At 43.2% G+C, this 27,485-nt stretch overlaps 1 protein-coding gene across 3 annotated transcripts in view; it reads left to right on the top strand.

Annotated features, from left to right (window-relative positions):
* Positions 1-27,485, top strand: part of KIAA1755 (KIAA1755 ortholog) — a 109,881-nt gene that overhangs the window by 45,693 nt on the left and 36,703 nt on the right. For all 3 annotated transcript variants that reach the window (XM_043980444.1, XM_043980443.1, XM_043980442.1), the window contains 4 exons: positions 12,455-13,880; positions 15,237-15,425; positions 22,198-22,321; positions 27,188-27,281. In XM_043980444.1, coding sequence (XP_043836379.1) covers positions 12,611-13,880; positions 15,237-15,425; positions 22,198-22,321; positions 27,188-27,281 — 1,677 coding nt within the window. In that variant the 5' untranslated portion in view covers positions 12,455-12,610. The remainder of the gene's footprint in view (positions 1-12,454; positions 13,881-15,236; positions 15,426-22,197; positions 22,322-27,187; positions 27,282-27,485) is intronic.

Raw genomic sequence — 27,485 nt, 5'->3', positions numbered from 1 at the left:
CTGTTCTGTGTTGTTATTTAATATTTATTAAGCACCAGGAGAGAAAAAATCATAGGCCCAACCTGCTAAGTCCCACCCACAATGCTTCAGCAGTAATAAGTGGCAATTGTAGCCATCCCAAAGGAATTTGGAGAACCGGCAACTTTTCTTCCACTGCACTAAATGCATGCAGAATCTGCGTGCCCCACTGCCAAGCCTGAAGGGAAGCTGCTTTTTTATTGCAATATGGGGGTTTGGGGAGCAAAGCACCTCTCCCCCAAATCAAGTGGGAGCTCTGGGTGGGATGAAGTAGTCTTTGAGATTCGTCCTCGGATCTCCTAACACATCTCCTTTTCTCTAATCCTTCCCCTTCACCCTTTCTTCACTCATCCCAGCCTGGACATTGCCTTTGCCGTAGTCATCTACCTCCAGCCCAGCTTGTCTTGTCCTTCCCCTGCTTGCCCTGTGGATCTGTGTTTGATAATAATAATAGCAGCTGATAGGAGTTACTATGTTTCAGGCACTATTCTATGCTCTTTACAAATATTTTCTCATTTGATCCGCACAACAAACTCCAGAGGTAGTAGGTATTATTATTATCCCCACTTTTCCAGATGAGAGAACTGAGGCAGACAGATTAAATGACTTGCCCAGGCTAATATGGTTAGTAAGTACCTGAGGCCAGATTTGAACTTGGGTCTAATTGACTCCAGGCCTGCACTCCATCCACTGTACCACCTTTCTTCCTTTTTGTTGTATGTGGGGACAACTAGGCTGCACAGTGGATAGAGTGCTGGCCCTGGAATCGGAAAGACTCCTCTGACTGAATTCAAATCTGGCCTTAGATGCTTAGAAGCTATGTGACCCTGGGCAAGACACTTAACCCTATTTGCCTCAGTTTCCTCATTTGTAAAACGAGCTAGAAAAAATGGCAAACCACTCCAGTATCTTTGCCCCCCCAAAAAACAAATGGGGTCACAAAGATTCAGACATGACTGAAAAATGACTTGAACAACAATAAATTGTTATTTGTGTCCTGGGTAAAAGTCTCATGCAGTGGGTTGTCTTACAAGCTGTTGAATTCCCAAGGGACAAGATAGACCCAAGGTCTTGAGTGATGATGATACTAGAGCCTTAACTAGGAATTCTGGCTCCTGGATCAAGATGAGGGAAGCTTGGGAAAAGACAACAAGGCCAGCCTGGAGAAGGGATCAGGACAGAACCAGGTTGTGGCATGACTCACACTGGATATTAATGGCCTCAGGAATCCATCCTTGGGGCCTTAGAAGACGTTGTTACATCACAGGTAGCTTTCCTGTGAGCCTTTTCAGGATAAGTGTAATAACAAAGGTGGATAGGCTGCCCATCTCCAACGGCGTTTGTCATTTTCCCTGAGGTGAGGATATTCAATTATGTTAGGACCCTCAAGGCCTACCCCCAACTCCCCCAGCAGATAGGAGGTAGAGAAAAAGGTATGGCAAGAACCTGTGGCAAACAAGGCAGACCCAGGAAAAATATCTGGTCATGGAGGTGTTATCTATGCTGGCCTGGCCATAGGAGTGGGGAGTCAGTAGCTAAGGACAGGGACCCAGCAGCACAGGGGTACTATGGGCTCCAACTGATGGGAAGGTGGATCTCTCAGTCTGTGCCCCAAATACTCAGCCCCACTTACCTTCCCCCTTCTTGTACTCCACGCTCCTTTGACCACCTCTATTCTGACTCTCCCAGGCATACTGAACAAATTCGTTGATACTGAAGCTTTTGAATCTATTATTCTAGAATTCTTCCCCTTTGGTTGTTGTTGAGTTGTTTCATTTGTGTCCAACTGTTCATGACCCCATTTGGGGCTTCCTTGGCAGAGACTGAAATGGTTGGCCATTTCCTTCTTCAGATGGCTTTATAGATGATGAAACTGAGGCAAACAGGGCGAAGTGACTTGCCCAGGGTGATACAACTAATCTGAGGCCAGATTTGAACTCCAGAGCTGTTATGCAATCCACTGTACCACCTAGCTACCTATTCTTCCCCTTAGCTGCCTTTCAACTCTGAAAGTTGAGTGACTAGCAGAAATGGATTTTGGTGCAGAAGTCTATACCTTGACTAGGACAAAGAAGGCTTATAAAAGTGGTGATTTTCTCACCTCAGAAGGTTTCCCTCTAACTCCGTTGTAAAGGCTTAACTAATAATGTGATGAGAGCTTTTATCCTTGGCAGTATCTTTAGGGGGACCACCTACAAGACTGTATAACTTAAGTTTTTAAGTCAAGTTTAGAAGCTTTACCTTCAAAAACCTTTGCTATGATAATCGTTTGTAAACAGGAATATATTTTGAAATATTCTGCTAGAAGATCAGTATAGAGAAAAAATAGTTTTAAGGGCATTCACAGCAGAGGGAATTAGGGCCAAGCATGAGGAACCCCTGCCCACATTAAGCAAGTGATCTGAAAAGCAGAAGGACAAAGCCCGTGTTGAGAGGGCTGTTTTTGACATCTGATGCAAGCTGCCAAACTGTCTTGGATCGCCAAATGTAGGAAAGAGTTCTGCCCCTCTAAACCTCAATACCTTAGATAAAACTCCACTTGCCTCACCTCAGTTTTGATTCTGGCCGACACTGTGTCATGAGGTCAGCACTAGTTTTGTGTTTGAAAACACTTTCCAGGTCCTGTTCCTTTAAAGTGATTTTTTAAAAAGGTGGTAACTATCAATAAGAGTCAATGTGGCAAACATAAGAGTCATAAAATCCAGAAAAATATACAGGAGCCAACAAACCAAAAAAAAAAAAAGGTCAGAGGGACCAAACAAACAAACAGAACAATTGTTGTCCCATCTTGTTCAAATTAATATAAATGGTGCTTTTAAACAAACCGTAAATTGTGGAAGTTTGAGGTTTCATATGGAATCTGATTCTTGTTCTTTTTTGCATGTTTGAATTTATGTGGATAGTTACATTTGCCTTCTGTGAAGGCACTGCCCTCTGCTATTGAAGAGTAACAAATATTCCAGCAGGAATTCTTAGCCTTTCTTATGTTCTGGACTCTACTGACAGTCTGGCAAAGCCTTTGAACCCCTTCTCAGAATAATGTTCCTAAATGCATAAAATAAAATACATTGGAAGGAAGCACACATTTACTAAGGTACTGTGCTAAAACACTTTATAAATATCGCCTGAGTTGATCCCCACAACAACCCTGGGAGATAGGTGCTATTATTTCCCCCTTATTACAGTTGGGGTAACTGAGGCAAACTGAAGTTAAGCGACTTTCACAGGATCAAACAGCTAGTAGATATCTGAGGCAAAATTTGAACTCAGGTTTTCTTGACTCCAGGCCCAGTGCTCTATCCATTATACTACCTATCTCGATTGTGTAATATAATGGGTAATTATATTGTATAATTAATTATATTGTGTAATATAATAATAGGGCATCTAGGTGACAGAGTAGATAGCACACTGGCCTAGAGTCAGGAAGATCTGAGTTCAAATCTGATCTAAGAAACTTCCTAACCCTGGGCAAGTCATTTCACTCTGTTTTCTTCAGTTTCCTCATCTATAAAATGAGCTAGAGAAAGAAATGGCAAAGCATTCCAGCATCTTTTCCAAGAAAACCCCAATGGAGTCACAAAGAGTCTGAAACAAATGATCAACAACATAGTGATATTACAAAGGAATCAATTATATTGAAAGACATTTATTAATCTTATATATCTGCATGTGCATTTATAAATATATGTGTGTTTGTATATATGCATATATGTATACAATTTTATTTTTTAATAATAATCATTCTTATTTAAAGTTTTGAGTTCCAAATTTTATCCCTTCTTCCCTCCCTTCCGTCCCCCCTCCCTGAGGCAATAAGCAATCATATATAGGTTATATGTATACGATTTTAAACAAGTTCACAGGTTCACTGACCTCCAAGTTAAGAACTTCTGTCTTAGAGAGTTGCCTGAGGAATGGAGAAGGTAAGTGACAACCACAGTCATGATAGAACAAAGGTAGGATTTGAACCCAGTCCTAGGATCAAGTCCCACTATGTCTGTGGCTTCCTAGATACTAGAGGGGGCTGGGAGGGGGAATTAACTATTAATATATTCAAACAGACAAATAAATACAAAAAATTTTATATTAAAACCTTAAACTTTCATCATTTACATTTTACTAAAAATCAAAATATATATTATTTGAACAAAATAGGAAAACAATTGGTCTATTCCTTCACCAGCCCCCTTCCAGGCTTTTAAAAAAATTTCTGTAAGGCCATCTAAAATAGGCACCTCAGAGCAGCTAGGTGGCGCAGTGGATAGAGCACCAGCCCTGGAGTCAGGAGTACCTGAGTTCAAATCCGACCTCAGACACTTAACACTTAATAGCTGTGTGACCCTGGGCAAGTCACTTAACCCCAATTGCCTCACTAAAAAATAAAATAAAATAGGCACCTCAACTTCCTCTCCTCTCACTCTCTCACTGAAACTGTTCTCTCCAAAGCTACCCATAGACTCCTAATGGCCAAGTCCAATGGACTTTTCTCAATACTTACCCTTTTAGACTCCTCGGCAGCCTCTGACCCTGTTGCCTACCCTCTTCTCCTTGATACTCTCTTCTTTCTAGGTTGTTGTGACGCTGTTCTGTCCTAGTTCTTCTCCTCTCTGCCTGAGTGCTCTTTCTCAGTCTCTTTTGCTGGATCTCTATCCAAGCCCCTGTGAACAAGCTCATAGGAGTCTGGCCCATGAACAGTGAAAGATGTTCCTCCTCCCACTGTGATGTTAGTGGTCCTACTCAGGCTGGGCAAGTATCTGCAGGAATCCTAGCAGATGGGTGGTTGGTTCGTGGCACAGAAAGAATGCCACATTCAGGTGCCCAGGGTAGTCTCAACAACACCCTCATCCTCAGAATGTTGCTGGCCATCAGCTCACTTACCCATGGTCCAGAAACAAAGGGAGTAGACACTGGCTGACCTTCAAGGCCCAACCATAGATTTTCTCAACAAATTATGTTTGGAACAGAAGGGAGGAGGAAAGGAGAGGGAAGGAAAGAGGAGACCTAGATTAAGTGATTCCTCTGATGAAGGAGGGAAACCCCTTGTTCAAGAGCTATCAATAAATGAAAGCAAGGTGCCCAGCTGTTTGCGGTCACTCCCATTCCAAATAATCAATAAATATGTATCGAGTTCCTACTATGTACCAGGCACTATGATAAACACTGAGGATTCAAAGTAAGGCAATAGACAGTCCCTGTCCTGAAGGAGCTCACAGTCTAATGGGGGAGAAAACATGCAAACAACTATGTACAAACAAGATATTTGCAAGATAAACTTGAAATAATCATTAGTGAGAAGACACTAGATCTATGAGGGATTGGGAAAGGCTTCGAGTAGAATGTGAAATTTTAGCTGGGCCAGGAAGAAAGCCAGGAAAACCAGGAGATAGAGATGAGGGAAGAAGAGCATTCCAGATGTGGGGGGACAGCCAGGGAAAATGCCCAGAGTTAGAAGGTTCAATGTCTTGAGGAAAGAGTATCAAGGGAATCCAGTGTCAATGGATTGATCACAGAGTACAAGGGAGTGGGGGTAGAGGGGCAGGGAGTAAGGTGTAGACATTTGGGGGGGTAGGTTATGAAGGTCTTTGAAGCACAAACAAATGCTTTTATTTTTGATCTTGGAGGTGATAGGGAGACACTGGAGTCTACTGGGTGTGGGGAGGAGGGGTGACATGGTCAGACCTGTGCTTTAGGGAAATAATTTTTATGGCTGAATAGAAGATAGACTCTAATTGAGGCAGGGAGGCCCAATAGCTGCTCTTGCAGTAGTCCAGGTATGAGGGGAAGAGGGCCAACAGCAGGACAGTGGTTGTGCCAGAAGAGAGGAGAGGGCATATTCAAGAGATATATCAAAGGTGAAATCAAAAAGCTTTAGTGTTTGATTGGATATAGATGGTGAGAAAAAGTGAGGAGTCAAGAATAATACTTCAGGGGCAGCTAGGTGGTGCAGTGGATAGAGCACCAGACCTGAAGTCAGGAGGACCTGAGTTCAAATCCGACCTCAGACACTTAACACTTACTAGCTGTGTGACCCTAGGCAAGTCCCTTAACCCTCATTTCCCAGCCCTCCCCCCCAAAAAAGTCTAATAGATAGTTGAAGATGTGAGACTGGAAATCAGCAAAGGCATTGTTGTCGAGTTATTTCAATTGTATCTGACTCTTTGTGACCCCATTTGGGGTTTTCTTGGCAAAGATACTGGAGTGGTTTGCCATTTCCTTCTCCAGATCATTTTACAGGATGAGGAAACTGAGGCAAACACAGTTAAGTGACTTGCCAGATTTGAACTCAGGAAAATGACTTTCTGATTCCAGACCCAGCACTCTGTCCACTGACCCACCTAACTGCCCAGCAGTAAATTTGAGAATCATCAGCACAGAGGAGATAATTGAATCCATGTGAGCTGATAGTAAAACAAAATGAAATAATATAAAAAGAAGAAAATAGGGCCCAGGACAGAACCCTGTGGGACATCCACAGTTAGCAAGCATGATGAAGATCCAGCAAAGGAGACTGAGAAGGAGCAATCAGATAAGCAGTAAGAGAACCAGAAGAGAAAAATATCACAGAAACCAAGAGAGAAAAGAGTTTCAAGAAGAAATATGGTAATTGATAGTGTTAAGGGTTAAAGAGAAGTCAAGAAGTCTGAGGATTGAGAGAAGCCCATTAGATTTGGCAATTAGGAGATTATTAGTGACTTTGGAGAAACACTGATTAATTGATGAGGTTGGAAGATCGACTGTAGAGATGTAAGAAGAGAGTGAGAAGAAAGGAAAGGGAGGCATCCTTCTCAAGGAATTTTAGCACAAAAGGCAGGAGAGATGTGGCACAATAGCTATTGGGGATAGATGGATCAAGGGAGTGTTTTTTGAAGATGGGGAAGACTCAGGAAGATTTGAGTATGGATGTAGCCAGTATTCAGGGAAAGATTAATAAGTGAAAAAGTAGGGATAACAGCAGGGGCAATCTGCTGAAGAAGATGGGATGGGATTGCATCACTTGTTCATGTAGAGGGCTTAGCCTTCGGAAGGAGAAATACGACCTCTTGATGTGAGACAGGGATGAAGGAGGAGAGAGTAGCAAAAAGCATCTGCGTGATACAAGATGAGGAGGGGAGAAGAAGATATAGCTCTTGGCCAGTGGCCTCAATTGTTTAAGCAAAATATGAAGCAAGGTTCTCAGCTTAGAGAGCAGGGATAAGAAGAGCCATGGGAGTTTTGAGGAGAGATGGAGAGGTTTGGAAGAGCCACTGTGGGGAGGCAGATAGTGAGTTAATTGGGCTAGTGTGAAAAAATGCCTTGCAGCAACAAGGGCCCAGTTGAAGTTACATAACATATGTTTGTACTAGATCCGGTCATCACAATTACATGATTTTCCCTAACCCCTGCTCCTCATTTCTTTCGGTAGTATGTATATGGTAGAGAGAGCCTTGGTTAGTGAAAGTAATCTAAGGCTGAGAATTGGCAGGGCAAATAGGGGGCAGCTAGGTGGCTCAGTGGATAAAACACCAGCCCTGGATTCATGAGTACCTGAGTTCAAATCCGGCTTCAGACACTTGACACTTACTAGCTGTGTGACCCTGAGCAAGTCACTTAACCCCCATTGCCCTGCAAAAAAACCCAAAAACAAACAAACAAAAACAAAACAGAATTGCCAGGGCAAGTTCAGGAATATGATAAAGGGACAAGGAACTTAAGACAACAGGAATGGGTAGAGTTGAAATGATTCATCAAAGGGTTACGATGGGGAAAGGAGTAGAGTAGAGCTAGTACAGGGGCGGTAACTTGGGAAAGGATTGAGGAGTTGGAGGTTGGAGGTCATAGTGTCGATGAAAAACAGGGTTTAGGGTTACAAGGCAGAGGGGGAAGTAGAATGATAATAAATATGAACATACACATGCTGAGAGTGTGACCGATCGTTTATCAAGCATTTATTAAGTACATACTATGAGTAAGAATACTCTTTGTTGGGAATTCTACCAAGAACTATGTTGAGTTGTGAGTTCTCAGACTCTCAAATGGATCTATGATCTCAATGATGCAGATTACAACTCATCTATGCCAGTGTTTGGCCATATCCTCCCGTGGGTATGCTGAAATGTTCAGGGCAGGTTTTGAGTTTTATGTGATAGCCAACATGATTGATTGACATGTGGCCAACCAACAACAGAAGATGATAAAGACTCTAATTACCATACGGCACAGAAACAGAGGAATATGTACTTGCTTGTGGAAGCCAGTTCTTACCCCCTCTTCTTTCTGTCCCCATCAGCCTCTAGATTCCTGTAAGGAGGCCAAATTACTATCACCCTTTCAGGAGAGGTAAGCCAGAGAGGAATACTGTTACCACAACCCTGAAGACAGAGTAAATGATCTTTGGAGCAAGAAGGCAGCAGCTATTGCCAAAATAATCCTATGAGGGTCTCTCCCCTTCTGAGGTTGCCTGTGGAAAAATTACATAAAGCAGACTTCCAGGCCATTATTTCTAAGTGGCCTTCATACTTCAAAGCTGCTTTGCTGTCAGGAAGGAGATCCAGAAAACCATATAACCAGGAGAGGGCTCTGTAGGGGTAGAAGAACACAAGTCTGAGAATGGCTGATTACATGAATGGCTTTCTCTAAGTACCTATCTGTTCCCAAGTTGTGTATGCGTGTGTGTGTGTGTGGGGGGGGTGAGTGTGTGTGTGTCTCCCTTGTACAGTGAAACATACTTGAGGCTGCATCTTTAAAAATACCTTCTGAGTGCCAGAGGTCATGGGACCTTTGCACTCAGAAGTCACAGAAGCCTGACAAGGAAGCTATGGATAAAGTGCCAGGCCAAGAGTCAGAATGACATGAGTTCAAATATGTCTTTAGACACTTACTGGCTATGTGACCTGGCAGGTCAACTGCAAAAGGAGGCTGATAGCACCTGGCTCCCAGGTTTGTTGTGAAGATAAAATGAAATATTTGTAAAGTTCTTTGAAACCTTAAAACGCTATATAAATGCTAGCTATTTTTTATTATATTATATTATTATTATATGTTATATTATTATATCATAATGATCAGTCATTGCTGTTCAGTCATATCCAACTCTACATAATTCCATTGGGGTTTTCTTGGCAAAGATACATGAGTGGTTTGCCATTTTCTCTAGCTCATCTTATAGATGAGCAAACTGAGGCAAAAAGGGTTAAGGGACTTGCCCAGCATCACACAGCTAGTAAGTGTCTGAGGCCAGATTTGAACTCGGGAAGATGAATCTTCCTGACTGCATGCCCAGCACTCTAGCCACTGCACTAACTAGCTGCTCCATCGAGTAGGACATTTTCAGTTAAGGTCAGAAGCCAGATTACAGCAGAGAAAAATGAAGAGAGCATGAGAAGAGGAAATAGAGGTATCCAGTGTAAATGGCTTTCTCAAAAAAAAAAAGTCTAGCTATGAATGGGAAAAGGTAGGATCAAATGAGAGATTTTAAGGATGTGGAAGCCATGAGCATGTTTTTTTAGGAATCAGGGAAAGAAACAGGAGAGATGAAGAGATCAAAGATAAGAGAGTGGAGAGATTAATGAGAACAAGTTTCTTAAGAAGTCAAGAGGGAATGGAATCAAAGACACATGTAGAGGGGTTTGCCTTGAGATGGCAAAGGACCACCTCTTTATCAGAGATTAGGGTGAAGGAAGAGTAGAGGAAGACATTTAAATGATGTAAAATAAGGGAAGCTCCTGGCAAATGATCTCAGTTTTTTTGGCTAGGATGTAAAGCCCTCATCTGAGAGAGTGGGGGAGGAGCTGCCTGGGGAAGCTTAAGGAGAGATGATAATCTTTGGAATATCTATTGTGGAGAGTGGAATAGTAAATTGATTATGTCTATAACAATGGGAGCAGCAAATCCATCAATCGATGAGAATTTATTAAGTGTTTGCTATGGGCCAAGCATTGGACTAGACACCATACATACATAACAAAATCTAAATGGTCCCTGTCTTCAAGAAGCTTACATTCTACTCTGAAGAAGTTGAGATGGTTGTGCAAGAGATATATGGTAATATCCCCTATGTCACTGCTAAAAGTAAAGATGTGATATAACTGTGTCCTACATCAACAAGAATTCCTTGAGAAAATGTTGATGTTAGTAATATTTTGGTTGAAAATATTAAACACAAAATTATATATGAATTAAAATATTTATTATATATTCCTGCTGGGAGATATAAAAACAAGTTTAACATTCTTCATTTTGACCCTAGATTTCTCTAAATCATATTTATAATAGGTATTCCCTGGACTGTATCCCCATCCCTAGACCAAAATTTATGGGTTCCATTAAAACATTTCAAATGCCAAAATATTTCCACTGTCAGATAAGTTTGGGAAACTCTATTCTACAGAGTAAAGTACCAACTCTTTAGCCATGCATTCACAGGATAATATAGTACCCCAGATTCCCCTCACATGTAGGGTTTTTTTTGGTTTTTTGTTTGTTTTTTTTTAGAAATTGAATAGATTTTTTTTTAGGGAGGCAATTGGGGTTAAGTGACTTGCCCAGGGTCACACAGCTAGTAAGTGTTAAGTGTCTGAGGTCAGATTTGAACTCGGGTACTTCTTACTCCAGAGCCAGTGCTCTATCCACTGCGCCACCTAGCAGCCCCATATATGGGTTTTAAGAAAGATTTGAGGTACTTTGTGAGTTAAGCATTCACTCAGTTCCATAGTTTATGAACCTAACAAACATGAACATTCTCAACAAACATGAACATTTCAGTATAGAAAAAGCAGAAAGAAGTAATATATATAAAACTGGGAACTTATGTTATGTACATGTTTTTGGGGGGAGGGTATATTTGATTTAACACAAAAATAACAAAACTACCCTGCTTGTATCTATCTATCTATCTATCTATCTATCTATCTATCTATCTATCTATCTATCTATCTATCTATCTCCCCTTCTGATCTTCCTTTTGCTCTAATGTGTATTTTTACACATTTTGTTGAAATTTTTTTCTTTTTTGTACTATTACTACCTGCCTCATTCCCTACCCCACCCCTCCTGATGCAAATTAGAAGCTCTTCCTGGAAACAAGGAGAGTCAGGGGTAGCTAGGTGGTGTAGTGGATAGAGTACTGGCCCTGCATTCAGGAGGCCCTGAGTTCAAATCTGGCCTCAGACACTTGACACTTACTAGCTGTGTGACCCTGGGCAAGTCACTTAACCCCAATTGCCTCACTAAAAAAAAAAAGAAAAGGAAAAAAAACAAGGAGGGTCAAGAAAAACCAATCTATTCAACCAATGTACTTCCTTTACCATACCAACCAGAGGACACACTAGTTCAAAGCAAAAAGCATTCAATTAGACAAGATAACAAAATATATGATAAGGAAGAGCCCCCCCATCTCTCCCTCATCCCCTTAGATACAGGAGGACCTTCCACCCTAGATTATCACACCATCAATGGGTAAAGGGACACATGTAGGGAATACATACAACCAAAGGAATCACATAGAGGGTCACTCACATAGGCAGTATGTATGATCAAGGAATAACTTGTCCCTCCAAAGATACAGAGCTGCCGGTGTCCTCTGGTGATTGTTGCCTTGCTATCTGCTGGCCATTACAGTGCCATTGCCTCTGTCTTCATTAACCCATCTTCATCTGTGTTGCAGCTTTTTTAGCCTGTAGTCTCAAGGGCTATCTTTAGCTCTTTTATGATACAAACCTCTGCCAGACTAGAAAAGGTATTGGGCATCTTAAATCTATCTTGTGAATTCCTTAGAATCTTTCTTAGTTGCCACTATGGTTTGACTTAGAAAAATTAAATTTCTTTCCATACTTTTTCCCTCCCATGATACCAATTGTGTCCTATGAAATCACCTTCCTGGTAACTTCATTAAGTAAGACTGGAGGTATAGGATGACTTAATTTTGTATTCCTGACAGAAACAAAATTGTTGCACTGCTTCAATAGGATTTAGAACTAGAAAGGACCTCAGATGTATTTACTTTAACTATTTTATGGAGAAGAAAATTGAGGCCAAGGGAGATTAAGCGATTTACCCTTAGTCACATAGCTAATATGTGTTAGAATAGAAATTCAAACCCAGATTTCCTGATTCCAAGTCCAGTGCTCTATAACATGCAACTTCTACAAATACTGTAAAAAACATTAAGCAGATAAGAAATATGAGTAATCAGTGAGGGCTGAAGTAGCCTGGAAAGGCCTCTTGGAGGTGATAGGATTTGAGCTGAGCCTCCATGGATGAGCTTAAATCAGATGCCAGGCAGGAAGAATAACATGGAAAAGGTACTTTTTTCTCTCTAACATGCCCCTTCACTTCCCAGGGTGAGTAGACTGGGATTTGCCAATAGATATTTTAGATATGAACAGTGAAAGAAATGAACCCCAGCTTGGGGTTCCTACTTCCTGCTTCACTGACTCCTATTGTATTTTCTCTTCAGGCTCCATATTCACATTGCCTGTTCCTTCACACGGGTTGGCCCTTATGCCTTGGAGAAGAGGTAGTGGTTCACCTCGCACCATTGAACCCCCTCCTATTACGTCAGGGAGACTTCTACCTACAGGCAGAGCCCCATGAAGAACAGTCTGTCTGCATCATGGTTAAATGCCTTTCCAAGGACTTGAGAAACGTGGAAGAAAGACCCATTCCTGAGTCATCATACCCAATTCTATTCACCAAGGAATGGCTAGAGGGTCTCAACCAAGATCTTGAGAGAGGGCCCCTACATAGCTGCCTGGTGGCCACAGAAAAAGGGGTTTCTCCTGTACCTTGGATAAAAATAACTGCCCCCAAATTTGTCAACAAACCCCAAACAGTGGTTGATACTTCCCCTTCTCAAGTGTCTCTCCAGTTGGATGCACTAGATTTGAGCACTCCCAGAGGGATGCTCCAGACAATGTCCAGTAGTAACCCAAAGCCCCCCAGCGCAGCTAGTTCTCAGCCTGTACTCAATAATAAAGATACAGGATCCTGGAGGTCAAATAGTAACAAATATCCAGGACTCATCAAAGTGGAACAAACTGGATCTTGGAAGAAGTCTTGCATATTGGCTGCCCCTAGCATGGATGAGATGATCAATCAGAACCTTGAGGGGGATTATGTAGATCTCCTTAAGGTTTCCAAAGACAGAAGAGGGTGTTCTCCACATAAGTCAGCTGTGAATCCCAATGAGTCCATGTCTTCAGACATCAAAGAACCATTAAAGAATCAGATGGTATCTCCTACACAGAAGATGTCATCTGCATCAGTGGTCAATGGGGCCTCTCCTTTCCCATCAGGGTCTGAAAAATGGACTTGTGGGAAACCAGAGAGCTCTGAGGATGGGCCCTGTACACCATGCTTGAGAAGAAAACTCAATGGGTCTTCTCAGCTCCAGAATCCAAGATGTCGTTACCGCGAGTCCTACCTGGCTGCCCTTCAGAACCCAGTGAGCTTCAGTTCTGGCCTAATGACTGCCATTAAAGAGGAATCAGATAGCTCAAAGAATGAACAGACTTTGGAACCTGCAGCTGGAAAGCATTTGGAGAACTCACAGCTCAGAAGCAGCCCCAGCCAGGCTTCCTCTCCCCACTTTCCTGAAGCCTTCCCTCACAAAGTGGTCCGGCAGGAAAGCAGAACAGAAGAAACTGGCCTACAGGGCTACCTAAAACTTCTCAAGTCCCCAGCCGGTTCTGGTAGAATCCTCTCTAGGGCGGGGTCCCCTACAACCAACCAGAAATTTTCCTTCCTCAAAGGGCAGAGACAATCCCCTTCTTCACAGGACCCTACTCCCCCAGAGAAAGTCACACACCTGCACAATGGCCCCTGGAAGATCATGTCTTCTATTTACTCCCCCAAAATGAGCAGAGCAAAAGCCTCAGGGAAAGGTAATACTATGATAAGGAATCCCATGGGACCCTCAGGGAGGCAGGGTGGGCATTTTCTTGTAGCCTTTTTTAATAGAGATACACTCTCATTCCTAGTGTACAGATTATTTAGTACTAAAAGGAATTTTAAGGGGCCTTTGCTCCCACCCCCTTACTTTAGAGATGAGAAAAATGAAACTCAGAGCTGGAAATCTTGCTTGGCCAGGGTTCCACAGGTAATAGCTAGTATTCATATAGCATTAAAGCTGTGTGTACACTATTTCAGTTGAGCCTCACAATAGCTAGGGTATAGCGGAAAGAGCAATATATAGAGAGAATCCAAAAACTTGTGTTCAAATCTCAGCTTGGCTGCCTCCTACCTGTGTGACTTTGGCCAAGTCTCATTACCTCACCCAGCCTCAGTTCCTGGATCTGTATTGGGAAGAGAACAAATATTTATTAAGTGCCTACTATGTGGTAAGCACCATGCCAAGCACTTCATGAATATTATCTCATTTGATGCTATTATTATCCCCATTTTTCAGTTGGGGAAACTGAGGCAGACAGAGGTTAAGTGACTTGCCCAGGGTCACACAATTAGAAAGTCTCTGAGGCTGGATTTGAACTCAGGTTTTCCTGACTGCAGGCCCAGTGCTTAATCTGCCTTCTGTAAAATGAGGGGGTTGGACTATCTGACCTCTGAGGTTACTTCCAACTGCAAAGCTATTGCTACTATGAGATCTGTTTAAAGATAAGAAAGCTGAGGCTCAGAGAAGTAAGAGTGCCTTGCTTATAGCCCCACAGCTAGCAAATATCCAAGGCAAACTTAGAACCCAGGTTTTTCTGACTCTAAGCTCATCATTCTTTCTACTGGACCACACTGCTTCGCTACAAAGTGACAATAAATAGATTGGAACCCAGGGCCCCAGGTTCTAGAATCTAACACACTATAGCAGCACACTGGATATGATGAGGACTGAATTCAGAGGTGAATAGTACAGTACTTTGAGAAGGCCAAAGCTCTGACTAAAAGCGAAGGAAGATTAGGATGGTATAAAATCAATTAGCCCTTCAAAAAGCTGCAGTAATCAGACCATGCTGCCCTCCAGAGGCACAGAGGTACCCAAGCAGTTATTTTTCTCTTCAGCTCCCAGGCACAAAAAATAAAAACAACAACAACCAAAAAAAAAAACCCCAAAAAACAAAAAACCACAAACCCACTAGAGACAAGTGCCTCCTTGCTAAAGCAGTTTCCTGAGGTTCCTTTAAAATCCATGCCCACCCATTTGTTATGAAAGAGACTTCCTCCTTGAAGCAGCCACCTACTCTCACACACTTGTTAGAAAACTTCATGGTTTTCTTCCTTTTCGTTCATAGCTGGCTCCAGTCAGACCAAAACATCTGTCCAGGAAGCCTCCTCCACCCAGGGTTTTGGTGCTAAATCCAGTTCGAGCATGGACCTCCCAGAAAGAGACTCTGCACTTTCAGGGACCCTCTCTGAGCAGCCGCTCCATGCCTGGGATCTGAAGGCTGAGATCTTACTCTCGGCGATAGCTTGCTTGCCAGGTACCACTCCACTCACTGGGGTGGGCAAGGGAGGTGGGGGTGCGAGTGGGGTCAGAGGTTTGAAGACAATTCACTGAACTCATGCTGTCCTCTCCAAACTCCAAGAAGTCTCTTCACGTCTAGAACACACTCCCTCTCTACCTTTATCTATTACGTCTTCCCCTCTTTCCAGGCCCACCTCAGATACCATCCCTCATTGGATCAGGGATGCAGGGATTTCAGAAGCCTTCTAGTCCACCCCTGTGCTTCACAGATGAGGAGCCTGAGGCCCAGGCAGGCTAAGTGGTTTTATTTTACAGATGATGAATCTTTAGTGATTTCTCCTTGGAGCCTTCTCTGAGCCTTCTTAATTGAAAATTGCCTCCTCAAGTATCCCAGACCACTTTATATAGATTTTTTTCATTCCCCATTCACATTTTACTCTCTGTTGTATTTATAGGGACTGTGGGGGCTTTCATCTTTATGTGCTCAGCACCTAACACAAGGCCTGGCAGATAGGAGTAGAGGCTTATGTTGCTAGAACTGAACTGAATCGAGTCATTTGGTCAAGACCCAACATCATGAAGGTTCATGGGATCTTAGGCTGGAGTCAGGTCTCTGACTACTCTTTGGACCAGTAGTTTTCAAAATATGGTCCTTAGACTACCCCCCCAAGGACTTGACACTTTTTAGGGTTGCCTCGAGGGTTAGAACTATTTTTGTAATAATGCTAAGCTGTTATTGGCCTATTAAAATACTCTTCCCTTTTTCCACTACATATCTGTATGAAGCTGGATTTTCTTCAAGCACTTCAACCAAAATAACCCATCACAACAGAGTGAATCAAAAGCAGAAATGAGAATCCAGCTGCCTACTCTTAAGGCAAACATTAGATTTGCAAAAATATGTAAAACAATGTCACTTTGCTCACTAATATTTTTATTTTGGAACATGGAGATATTTTTCATTTCAAATATGTTATTTATATAAGCATGTAATGAATCAATCTCCTACTTTCTTTTTTTTGGTTTGTGTGTGTGTGTGTGTGTGTTTTGCGGGGCAATGGGGGTTAAGTGACTTGCCCAGGGTCACACAGCTAGTAAGTGTTAAGTGTCTGAGGCCGGATTTGAACTCAGGTACTCCTGAATCCAGGGCCAGTGCTTTAACCACTGCACCATCTAGCTGCCCCCCAATCTACTACTTTCAAATGAAATTATAAATCTTTTAAAATTTTATCAGTTTTAATTTCTAATATTGTAAATACTAACAGATATGACCTACATAAACAAAAGCCCTTTGGAGGTCTCAAAAATTTTTAAGAATTTGAAGAAGTCTTGAGACTAAAAAAATTCAGAACCACTGCTCTAGACCTTCTTCCTTTTTCCACATAATGAATTGCCTACTCTATTCCTGGACACCTTCATTGAAGGATATGGTGTTGTTTCCTTCTTTGATCAAGTTACCAAGGAGATATAGTGGACTGAGCACTGGGCTTGGTGTCAGGAAGTTCAAAATCCTGTCCCCAAAACTACATTTTCAGTTATCATCACAGTCTGCCAACTTTGTAGAACTTCATCTCATGAATGTCCATAATTAGAATGTGAGCTCCTTGAAGGGGGACGGGGGTGGGGGAACCATGTTTTGTCTTTGTATCCCCAGCATAGTTCCCTGGTACATAGTAGGTGCTTAGGAACTCTATGTTGGTCTGTTGACTAACCAGAAACCTCCAGCAACGCTGAATGGCTATAGGTCTCAGAAGAATGACAAAATCAAAAGATCCTAGATTTAGATTGAAAGAGACCTTTGAGATCATCTGTTCCAACCTCTTCATTTTACAGATGAGGAATATGAAGCCTAGGGAGTTTAAGTGATTTACCCAAGGTCATATAGGTAAGGTAAGAGGCAGGATTTGACTCAATTCATCTGCTTCCAAATCCAGCAACTTTTTCTAATGTGTCCTTCCCCCAAACCAAAATGAAATGACAAACTATTAATAGCTGGCATTTATCTGATGCTTTTAAAGTTTCCCAAGTGCTTTATACATGTTATCCCATTTAATCCTCACTATAGTACTTTTAAGGACAGCTAGATGGCATCGGGCTGCTAGACAGCAAGGTAGATAGAGCACTGGGCCTGAAGTCAGGAAGACCTGAGTTCAAGTGTGACCTTAGACTCTTACTAACTGTATGGCCCTGAGCAGGTCACTTAACCCTGTTTGCCTCAGTTTCCTCATCTGTAAAAATGAGCTAGAGAAGAAAATGGTAAATCACTCCAGTATTTTTGCCAAGAAAATCCCTAATAGATTCACAGAATTGGACACAACTGAAAAACGACTAAACAACAACAATAATACTGTGAGGGCTATTATCATTCCCAGTTTACAGATGAAGAAACTGAGGCACATAAGAGTTATATGGCTTGCCTGGAATCACTCAGCTAGTAAGTGTCGGAGGCAGGATTTGATTCTAGGCACAAATCTAACATTTTTCTCACTATGCCATGCTGACTTACAAATGAATAATGTGAAGGGTTGGTAGCTACAGCATGTTATAGGGAAGGAAGGGAGGAAGGGAGAAAGGGAGGGAGGGAGGGAGGAAGAGAGGGAAAGGGGGAGGAAAGGAGGAAGGGAGAGAAAGGGGAAGGGAGGGAGGGAGAGAAGGAAGGAGAGGTATCAGAGTATAGTGGAACAAGTGTTGACCATAGAGATGAAGAGTCACTAGCTGGGTCCTCATAGCAAGTCTCCCTTCATCTGTAGGAGGAAGGCATTAGCCTAAATGACCCCCCCACCCCAGCCCCTTCTGGCTAACCCATTCTCTGTTCTAAAGTGAAGTATCAAGTCAAGATCCCTAAACTTGAAGTCAGGAGACCTGGACTGGGATCCTAATTCTGCTGCTCATTGCACAATCAATCAACATTCACTAAACTGCTACAGGCCAAGCACTGTGTGCTGCGTGAGTCACTTACCCCATGAGCCCCATTTTCCTCATCTGTAAAATGGAAATAATAATCCTTTTACTAGCTGCCTCGCAGGGCTGTCGTGAGGAAAACTTCATAAATCGTAAGGGGCTGTAGAAATGGGATCACTGCTACCTTTGACAGTCTGTGTTCTGGGGTTCCCTATAGCCCTGATATTTTATGTTCTAACGAGCTAGGGGACACTGTGTGTGGTATGTTGGGCATGGAACTCAGAAACACCTAAGTTCAAATCTTTCCTCAGACGCTTGATTAGCCGTGTGACCTCTCTAACCTCAGTTTCCTTCTCTGTAGAATGGGGATAATAATAGTACCTACCTCCCAGGACTGTTGTGAAGATCAAATGAGGTAATATTTGTAAGGCACTTTGCCAACCTCAAAGCACTTTAGAGATGCTGACAGTTACTATGGTCTAAGGTTCTTTCTAGCTCTTACATTCTATGATTCAGAGATTGGGTTATTATTTTTGAGAGGAGGGTGGGGAGAGAGAACTCCAGAGTGAGGGTCAGGCCACCATGCCACGACCCCTACTGAGGAGGGCCAGCAGCGTGGAAGGGAGCCAGGAAGACCAAGGGCAGCTTACAAAGGTCAGGGCCCGACAGCAGTTTTGCTGGCTGAACAGATGGGGTGTTGATGGCTTCCAAGCTGAACACCTCATGACAGGGAAGATAATGGGAACAGACGCCGCAGTCTTCCCGGGAACAGGAAATTACATGACATGAATCTCATGACTGAAAATCTGCAAGTATAAATATAGAAAGCAGGGCCTGTAAATTGCTCCTTCTCCCTCCCCAATGTCCCCCACACCACACCTTCCCTGATCTTCTTCTCAGGCCATCACAGGGCTGCAGACAAAGCTGGTTTGTGTTCTCTGCCTGATTTGAATACAAACTCCCCGGAGGAGAAGATGGCAGGTTTTTTTTAGCCTGGTCGCTGGTAGCCATCCCCCAAGAATGTGGTACCCCAGCCAGGCCATGAAGGAGGGCTTCCTTCCTTCAGTTCAATTCATCAAAGTTTATTAAATGCAAAGCATTTATTAAATGTATTAAATTCCTATATGCAGAGCACTGTGCTCAGTGCTGAGGAAGAGAAGACATTTGGATAAGACAAATCATGTCTTCACAGAGCTCACATTTATGTTTATGCCATAAACATAGATAGCTACAATATATAATATCAATATACATACTAATCAATATGGCAAATACATTAGGGAAGAACAAAGTATTATGTAAGACAGCTGGTTGGCACAGTGAAAAGAGTACTAGGACTAGGTTCAGATAGATTCATCTTTCTGAGTTTAACTCTGGCCTCAGACACTTACTAGCTAGTGACCCTGGGCAAGTCACTTAACCCTGCTTGCCTCAGTTTCCTCATCCGTAAAATGAGCTGGAGAAGAAAATGGCAATATCTTTGCCGAGAAAACTGTAAATGGGGTCACAAAGAATCAGACATGATTGAAAAACAACTCAACAATAACAACAAAGTACAATGTAAGGTTCAAGGACAAAGGTCATTGAGGTGAATAAATGAATGATTAAAAAAAATTAAGTTCTTACTTTGTGTAAAGCACTTGTGCTAAGCACTGGGAATAGAAATGGAAATGTAAGACAGTTCCTGCTCTCAAAGGTGCTCCCATTCTAGTGGAGGAGATAACATAGGAGGAAAGGTTCAGCCTTCAGTAAGATGGAAAGGTCCTGTGAGCAATGGCAAATCACATGGTTATACTTCGTCTTTAACATGATTTCCACTGATAAGATCATATTGGTTTCTGATGTTGAACCATTTCAGAGTACCAAAGACTGGTGACTTCTAGGTCTTCATACTTGTAGCCAGAGCAGCTTCCAGGCTTCATCTCTCTCCACAGGGCTTGTTTTACAGGATGATGACTGGGGTCATTGGGCTGAAAGCTATTCCCAAGGCTCTTGTGCTGAAAGTCCTGGGCTGTCTCCCTCAAGGTCTAAGAGGAAGGGGTGATCAAGATGGGGTAATGGTTGTGGTTTGACTTCCCTAGCACGTGCTGCCTCCTGTCTCTCCCTCAGGGTACACTGCTGCTCTAGCTTGGCTGGCTTACCTGCCTTATGGGGGCCAGTGGGTTGACAATTGGTGGGAATGACTTATCCCTTCTCCTTGATTACTACATCCCCTCAGACCTTGATGGAGATATCCTAGGACTTGGAAACTAAGAATCTTGGTAATAGCAATCCTTCCAACACAATGACCTTTGCCATCAATCCAGGGAAGCAAGCCCTGTGCAGAACAACCTCCCTATACAATGCTCTGAGCACAAGACTGGAAACAGAACCCATGGTCTGGGTGGTGTTAAGGGAGAGGAAAAGAGATCAGAGAAAGTTTCATGGATAATGTGGCATTTGAGTTAGGCTAAAAAGGCCAAGTAGGAATTCAACAAGCTAAGGGCAAGGGTCATATATTCATAATCTTAAGATCTTAAGACCTGGAAGACATCTGAGGTCATCTAGTCCAACCTCCTCATTTTACAGATAAGGAAACTGAGGTCCAAAAACGTTGAATGGCTTGTCTAAGGTCATACAAGTAGTGTCACGGGTGGTACCTTAATCCAAGTGCTTTGAATCTTGAACCAGTGTTCTTCCCACTATGCCACACTGTCTCCCTTTCCATGTTTGGGAGACAGAAAGGAATCCTTTTTGGTTGGAGTGTAGAGTGAAGGGAGTGGGATTACGTGAGATAAGACTGGGAACACAAGGCAGTGTCAGACTGAGGATGATCTTAAATTCTCAAGGTAAAGGTGTTTGGAATTCACTTAAGAGATAATAGGGAGCCACTGGAGCTTTTTGCAAGAGTGGTCAAAGCAACATTTAAGGAAGGTTATTCTGTTACCTTGTGAAGAATATAGTAGAGTAAGGAGAAAGCAAAAGTAGGAAAAGCTATAAGGAGACTAGAGGTGAGATCAATACGATTTGACAATTGATTCAATTCAATTTTACAAGCATTGTTTAAGTACCCATTAAGTGTCAAGCACCATGCTGGGCACTGGAGATATGAAGGCCAAACTGAAAACCTATCCTCCAGGTGCTCGTATTCCATTGATTGGATCTTAGTGGTCAGTTAGACAGAACAACTCTCTGTTCAACCATTCAAAAAATATTCCCCAAGCATTTACAGTGTGCCCAACATCAGTGCAGAGGATACCAGGTTTTCCCATGATGAAGTAGGGTATCCAATGATACCATTGGTCTAATAGAGGACTAATAGGAACACAGATCTTTACAATACAAGGTGAAGGATGATGAGGCTCATGTGAGAGGTGCAAATTACTATGATACTTCAGACAGCAGATGGAGAGATCGCATCTGTTTGCAGGATCAGAAAATGCTTGGTCATATCCTTTGGGATTGTCTCCATCAGTAGTGATGGGTTTAGTCTGATTCATTCTTACTTTCTCATTCTTTCCCAGTACGTAACTATTGACCAGAATGAAACTAACTCCCCTTTCTAGTAACTAACCCTATCCCTAAGTAATCCTATCCCAGGGTTCAAAATCATCTGGTGTCCTGGAACAATATGAAGCTAAGTGTATTCCCAACCAGAGATCAACACACCTCTGAGGTTCTGATCCTGTATCTGCCTGTGACTGTGGGCAAATCACTCCACCTCTCTGGGCCTCAGTTTCTTCTTCATTTGTAAAATGTGAGAGGGAGGGTTGGATTAAGCATCCTCTAGAATCCCATCCAGCTTTAAATCTAGGATTCTATGAAACTAAACTTTGGTCTCCTTACAATAGCCCTCCAACAAGATAAGCTCAAAACAACTAATTCTGTTTTGACCTGATCTGGCCCAGGTAGCCAGGACAAGGCAGGGAGGCGTCTGCTTCAGGTGACTACAAGTGGCTCAGCGTGGGATGCGCCGTGGTGCTCAGCCAGAGAGGTCACCAAGCTCCTCATCTACTTGTGCTCCATCCCCAGGTATGACAATGGGTGGTATCTGTAAGTCAGGCAACAAGCATGGGCTGGTCAAGGTCAGATTGCCACCCAACAAGTCAGTAACAGGGTTGTAACTAGAAGCCAGCTGGGCCTCTTGGCTTCTTCCCATTTACACACACACACACACAAAAGGACAAAAATCAGGAGAGGGGAGAGAGAGACAGAGAAAGGAGAGACAGAGAGGAGAGACATAGAGAGAGAGAGATGAGAGAAGAGAGAGAGAGAGAGAGAGAGAGAGAGAGAACATCATAATAAAAAGTACAAACCTAGAGTCAAGTTCTCTGAAAATCACTTCCCCTTTCTTAACCTCAGTTTTTCCATCTGAAAAATGGGAATAATCATATTCAAATCATGGAGCCGCAGAATCTCAGAGGCCAACCCCTAACTGAGCAAAATCTGCTCTACCACATACCCAGGATGTCAACAAACTTTTGGTTGAAAAAATGAGGGGCCTCCCATGACATCCCCCTCCATTTTGGGGCTGTGACAAAGGTTTCTTTGTATCAAAAGTAAATTTTCCTCTTTGCAACTTCTATCTACTGTCCATCTGGGACCAAAAAGACAAATCTATGCCCTCTTCCACATGACAGGCCTTTAAATATTTGAAAACAGTTGTCTTGCCCCTCACCCCCTATAAAAATCTCATAGTAGCTTCCCTATCCCACTAACTGAAGAAGCCCCAAGGAAGTTCAAACCCTTGAGTCACCCTATCAGAGTAAGGCCAATAGTTATGGTGCAAAGTCCCTTTTCCTACCAACCAGAAATTCCCCAGGAATCCTCCTTCCCCCCACTCCCATGGTAGTGCTAGTCCCTCACCAGTTCTTTACTAGTTGGCAATGGAGGATGCTCCATTGCCTGCAAGGCCCTAGTCGGCTGCACCCAACTCCACCAGTGTCCCAATGGATTAGACTTGTTTCCATCATCTTCCCTGGCTGCCCTTCATAATTTTAAGTATGTCCCCTCGATGCAGCTGCCTTGCTTTACCATCTTGGGTGGCCCACTTTAGCATCCTGAACCTTCCTAAGTCTACATTAAGATCACATACCTTGGGGCAGCTAGGTGGCGCAGTGGATAGAGCACCGGCCCTGGATTCAGGAGGACCTGAGTTCAAATCTGGCCTCAGACTCTTGACACTTACTAGCTGTGTGACCCTTGGCAAGTCACTTAACCCTCATTGCCACACATACACACACAAAAGATCACATCCCTCTACCCCTCACACCCCCCCAAGCCTCATCTCAAATTCCTTTAACAGATACTCATTTGCCATATCCTTAACACTCTCCTTTTCGTGCTCTCCATCTTACTACCATTGTCCTTCCCCAGAGGTGACACCCAGGCTTGAACACAGCCCATCAGCTGTGGTCTGACCAGGGTAAATCACAGCAAGTGTAGCACGGCCTCCTAGTCCTGGATGCCACCAACACTGCAGCAACGTTGTTAAAACACAAATGAGATAATGTATGCCAACGCCCACAATGTCTTTACAAAATAGAAGAGGTTATGGCTCTGACGATAGAGAGAATGGGGCCTGATTAGAGAGGTCCTCAAAAGCCAGGGAGGGGAGTTTGACCTTGATGTCATAGGCCAATCAATGGCTTCCATGACAGAAGTGGCTTTGGGTGAGGGAGGTATCCAAGGGGGGAATGGAACAAAAGGGACTTTAGAACTTAGAAAATAAAAGTGTCAAGAGATGAAAGAGACCTTAGACGTCATTTACTCTAACCCCTTTACTTGATATAAAGGGAAACTGAGGTCCAGAGAGGGGAAATAGCTTGTCTGAGGTCACACAGTGAATTGGACTGAGCCTTGTCATCCCAGGCTTCAGTCACAAGGCCCAGGGCCTCTGGCTAGGCTTTTTTGCTGGGAGATTCAGGGCAGGAGCTGGCAGGTTCTAAGAGGACATGGAAACACTCCAGGCTAATAAGCTTTGCTTCTGCAATCAGCTATTTGGAGCAGGGAACCTGTGGGAAGAGGGGGGGGGGGGAGGGGATGGCATAATCTCTGGGCCAGTTTGGACCTTGTCCAGAAAGAGGCTGCTGCCATCTGCTGGATTTTGAAATAACTTCATCCAAGTTGGCAAAGAAAGAAGGGGATTTTTACCCCAGCCTGAGACTGTTGTGGGAGGGGGAGGCAGGCATAGGCAGGGGTAACCAAAGCTAAAGCGTCCTGTTGCTCCTCCCCCAAATCCTGTCTGCAAAGCTGAAGATCCAGGCTCCCAGTCACTCCAACCTATGGAGTAAATGCTCCCCATGAGCATGCTGGGTATTTGGCTTGGCTCAGGTCTCCTTCCCACAGGCCAGGATGAACATCAGCATGTCCCCAGGTCCCCATTCCTGCCCAGTCAGACCTCTCTGACCTGTGTCTGTCAGCCTATGTGCTGTGTACATCGGGTAATGGGTACCAGTTGGGTTAATGTGTTCCCCTATCTGGGTGACATATTTGCATGTTAAGTGGACAGTCCAACGAGGTGATTCTCATGATAAGAAGTTTTAAGCAGGGCAGTAGGAGAGGGATTTCTGGCAAGGATCTTTTTAGTGCCTCTCACATTGTATTATATAGACATTAGCAGAGCTATAAGAACTCCTCCAAGTGAACCCTCATTCCAATAAATGAGCTCAGGAACAAAGGGAATGTAGTGTAAGATCCTTCAGTCTTGGCTTTGATGTTAAATCACTGGGTGACCTTAGACTAGTCACTTCCTTCTCTTGGCTTCAGTTTCTTCCTCCATAAAATAAGGAGGTTGTGATACCCGATCTTCCAGCTCTGACAGTCTATGATCTGTCAAAGACACAGCCAAACCCTTACCTAGGTTCTACAGCTGGTGGCACAGACAGAGGAGAGAAGGCTTTACCCAGCAGAAAGGGGATGCTAAGGATGAGAATTTTGTAAATGGAAATAATTGGTCTAGGCCACATGTGTCCATATGCCATATTTCAGTGTACATGTGTATGTCTGTGCATGGGTGCCTCTCAGTGGGTGAATTTGCTTCTGTGTTTGTCCATATATCTCTGCAGGTACCTGTCAGTGTGTGTCTATGCACATGTGTGCGTGCCACTGGCTTGCTCACTGCATGTGTCTGAAAGAATAAACTCCTTGAAAGCAGAATCTTTGTTGTATCTACTCTAGATCTCCAGGGGCTTAATAAATGAAGATTGAATTGATTTGGATTGAATTGTACATGCAAGACAGGGCATACTTGTTATCTATCTGCTCAGGTCTATATGTCAGTGGGCACAAATGGGCGTGCTCTTCTGTGGATGTCTTTGAAGGTATACCCTTGTATGTGTGTGTATGCATGTGTGTGCGTGCATGCATGTGTGTGTGCATGTGTGCATGCATGTACGTGCACGTTACTGGGTCAGCATATGTGCTCATGTGTATCCATGTTTCTGTGTAAACATGTGGTAATGAGATTTTCTCTTCAATGAAGAATTCCCAAAGTAGCCCGTAGGCCCTGGCATCTGGTTCTATTTACCAAGGTGTAAGATAGCCTATTTTTCTTTTTGAATCTCATTAGAAGTGATTTTAGAGAACCAGCAAAGTCCTGAGTCACATGTCCAGAAACCAATTCAGGCCAAAGAGCAGAACAAGTTTCCTCCCAGGAAAAGGGAGTAACCAATTACTTCACAGACCCTTCTCCAAAGGCAACACTGGACAATGCCCCAGCTCCAAAAGCAACAGCTATTGGCTGCCTACCCCATCAGCCTAAAGACCCAGAGGAAGATCGAGGGGAGGGGGGGACGCCTCTCCAGAACTTCCCCGGCTCAGTTGAGGAGACCAAGTCATTGGGCAGAAGGACCCAGTGCCCATGCCACTCCCATTGCCTCTGCCACCCATCTAGCTGATGCCCAGAGGACACATTTCAGGAATGGGTGAGGGGTATTTACTCCCCATGCAGCCTATTGATTGAATCAGGGAGACTTCTGCAAAATGAGTGAGTTACAATGTCAAAATCAAGAGGACCTTAAAACATCAAACATAGAATGGCATAGCTAAACTAGACCTTAGAATATAAAATATAACATGTCAGAGCTGGAAGAGACCTCAGAAAAGAGGTTTTTCACCTTGTTTGTGTCATGGGCCCCTTTGGCAATCTGGTGAAACTTACTGATCTCTTTTCAAAAGAAATTTTTAAATGCATAAAATAAAACACATAGGATTACTAAGGAAATGAATTATATTTAAAGAAGTTATTCAATTATTTTTTAAAAAATAAGTTCACAGACCTCAAGTTAATAACTCCTGCCATAGACTTAGATAGAAGATGGAATGTCAGAGCTGGAAGGGACCATAGGCAACCTCTTATCTAATCCAACCTCCTTTTTTAGAGGAGGAAACTAAATCCAGAGAGGAGAGGGTTTAGGCAAGATCATATAGCCAGTGAATGACCATATAGAAACTAGAACCCACATCTCCTAACTCTCAGCCCATTGTAATTTTCAGTACACCACACTGCCTCCATCAGGAAGAGAGAGAGAGAGAGAGAGAGAGAGAGAGAGAGAGAGAGAGAGAGAGAGAGAGAGAGAGAGAAGGGAGGAAGGAAGGAAGGAAGAAGGAAGGTTTCATTCTGGAGCCCAAAATAATACATTGGACCTTCATTCCCCTACAAAAACAGGCCAATGAACCATTGTCCTCTAAGACCATCCCAACCTAGTATAGTCCAGGACCCAGAAATTTGGCTCCCCTTACCCACCAGCAAAGGTAGCTTGGAAGAGGAGCTTGTGACAGATATTTCTTTGTGTTGGTGGAAGAGAATGTCCCTCACCATCCCTGTCTGTCTTCCTTCTTCCTGCCCCCTCTTCATGTTATCCAAATGTGATTCACAATTTGACTTCTGATCCACAGACAAGAAGCCAAGACCACAGGACTGACTGTTGTGATTGATGCCAGGAAACAGCCCCCCACTCCCAGCCTGGTCAATGCCCTGAGAACAACCCAGGTAAATGTTCCAAACACTAAGATCCACTTAATAATATGAAATTTAATTAGGATAAATGTAAAGTCCTACACTTGGATTTAAAAAAAATCAACTAAAAGTACAGGAAGGGGAAGGCAGAGCTAGACAATAGCCATCATGAAAAAGATCTGGGGGTTTTAGTGGACTGAAAGATCAATGTGTCAGCAAAGTGAATAGAGCAACCAA

This window comes from Dromiciops gliroides, chromosome 2, assembly GCF_019393635.1.
Source record: "Dromiciops gliroides isolate mDroGli1 chromosome 2, mDroGli1.pri, whole genome shotgun sequence".
NCBI classification, from domain to species: Eukaryota; Metazoa; Chordata; class Mammalia; order Microbiotheria; family Microbiotheriidae; genus Dromiciops; species Dromiciops gliroides.
The sequence above is the reverse complement of the archived record's forward strand: the minus strand, read 5'-3'. Positions and strand labels throughout refer to the sequence as shown.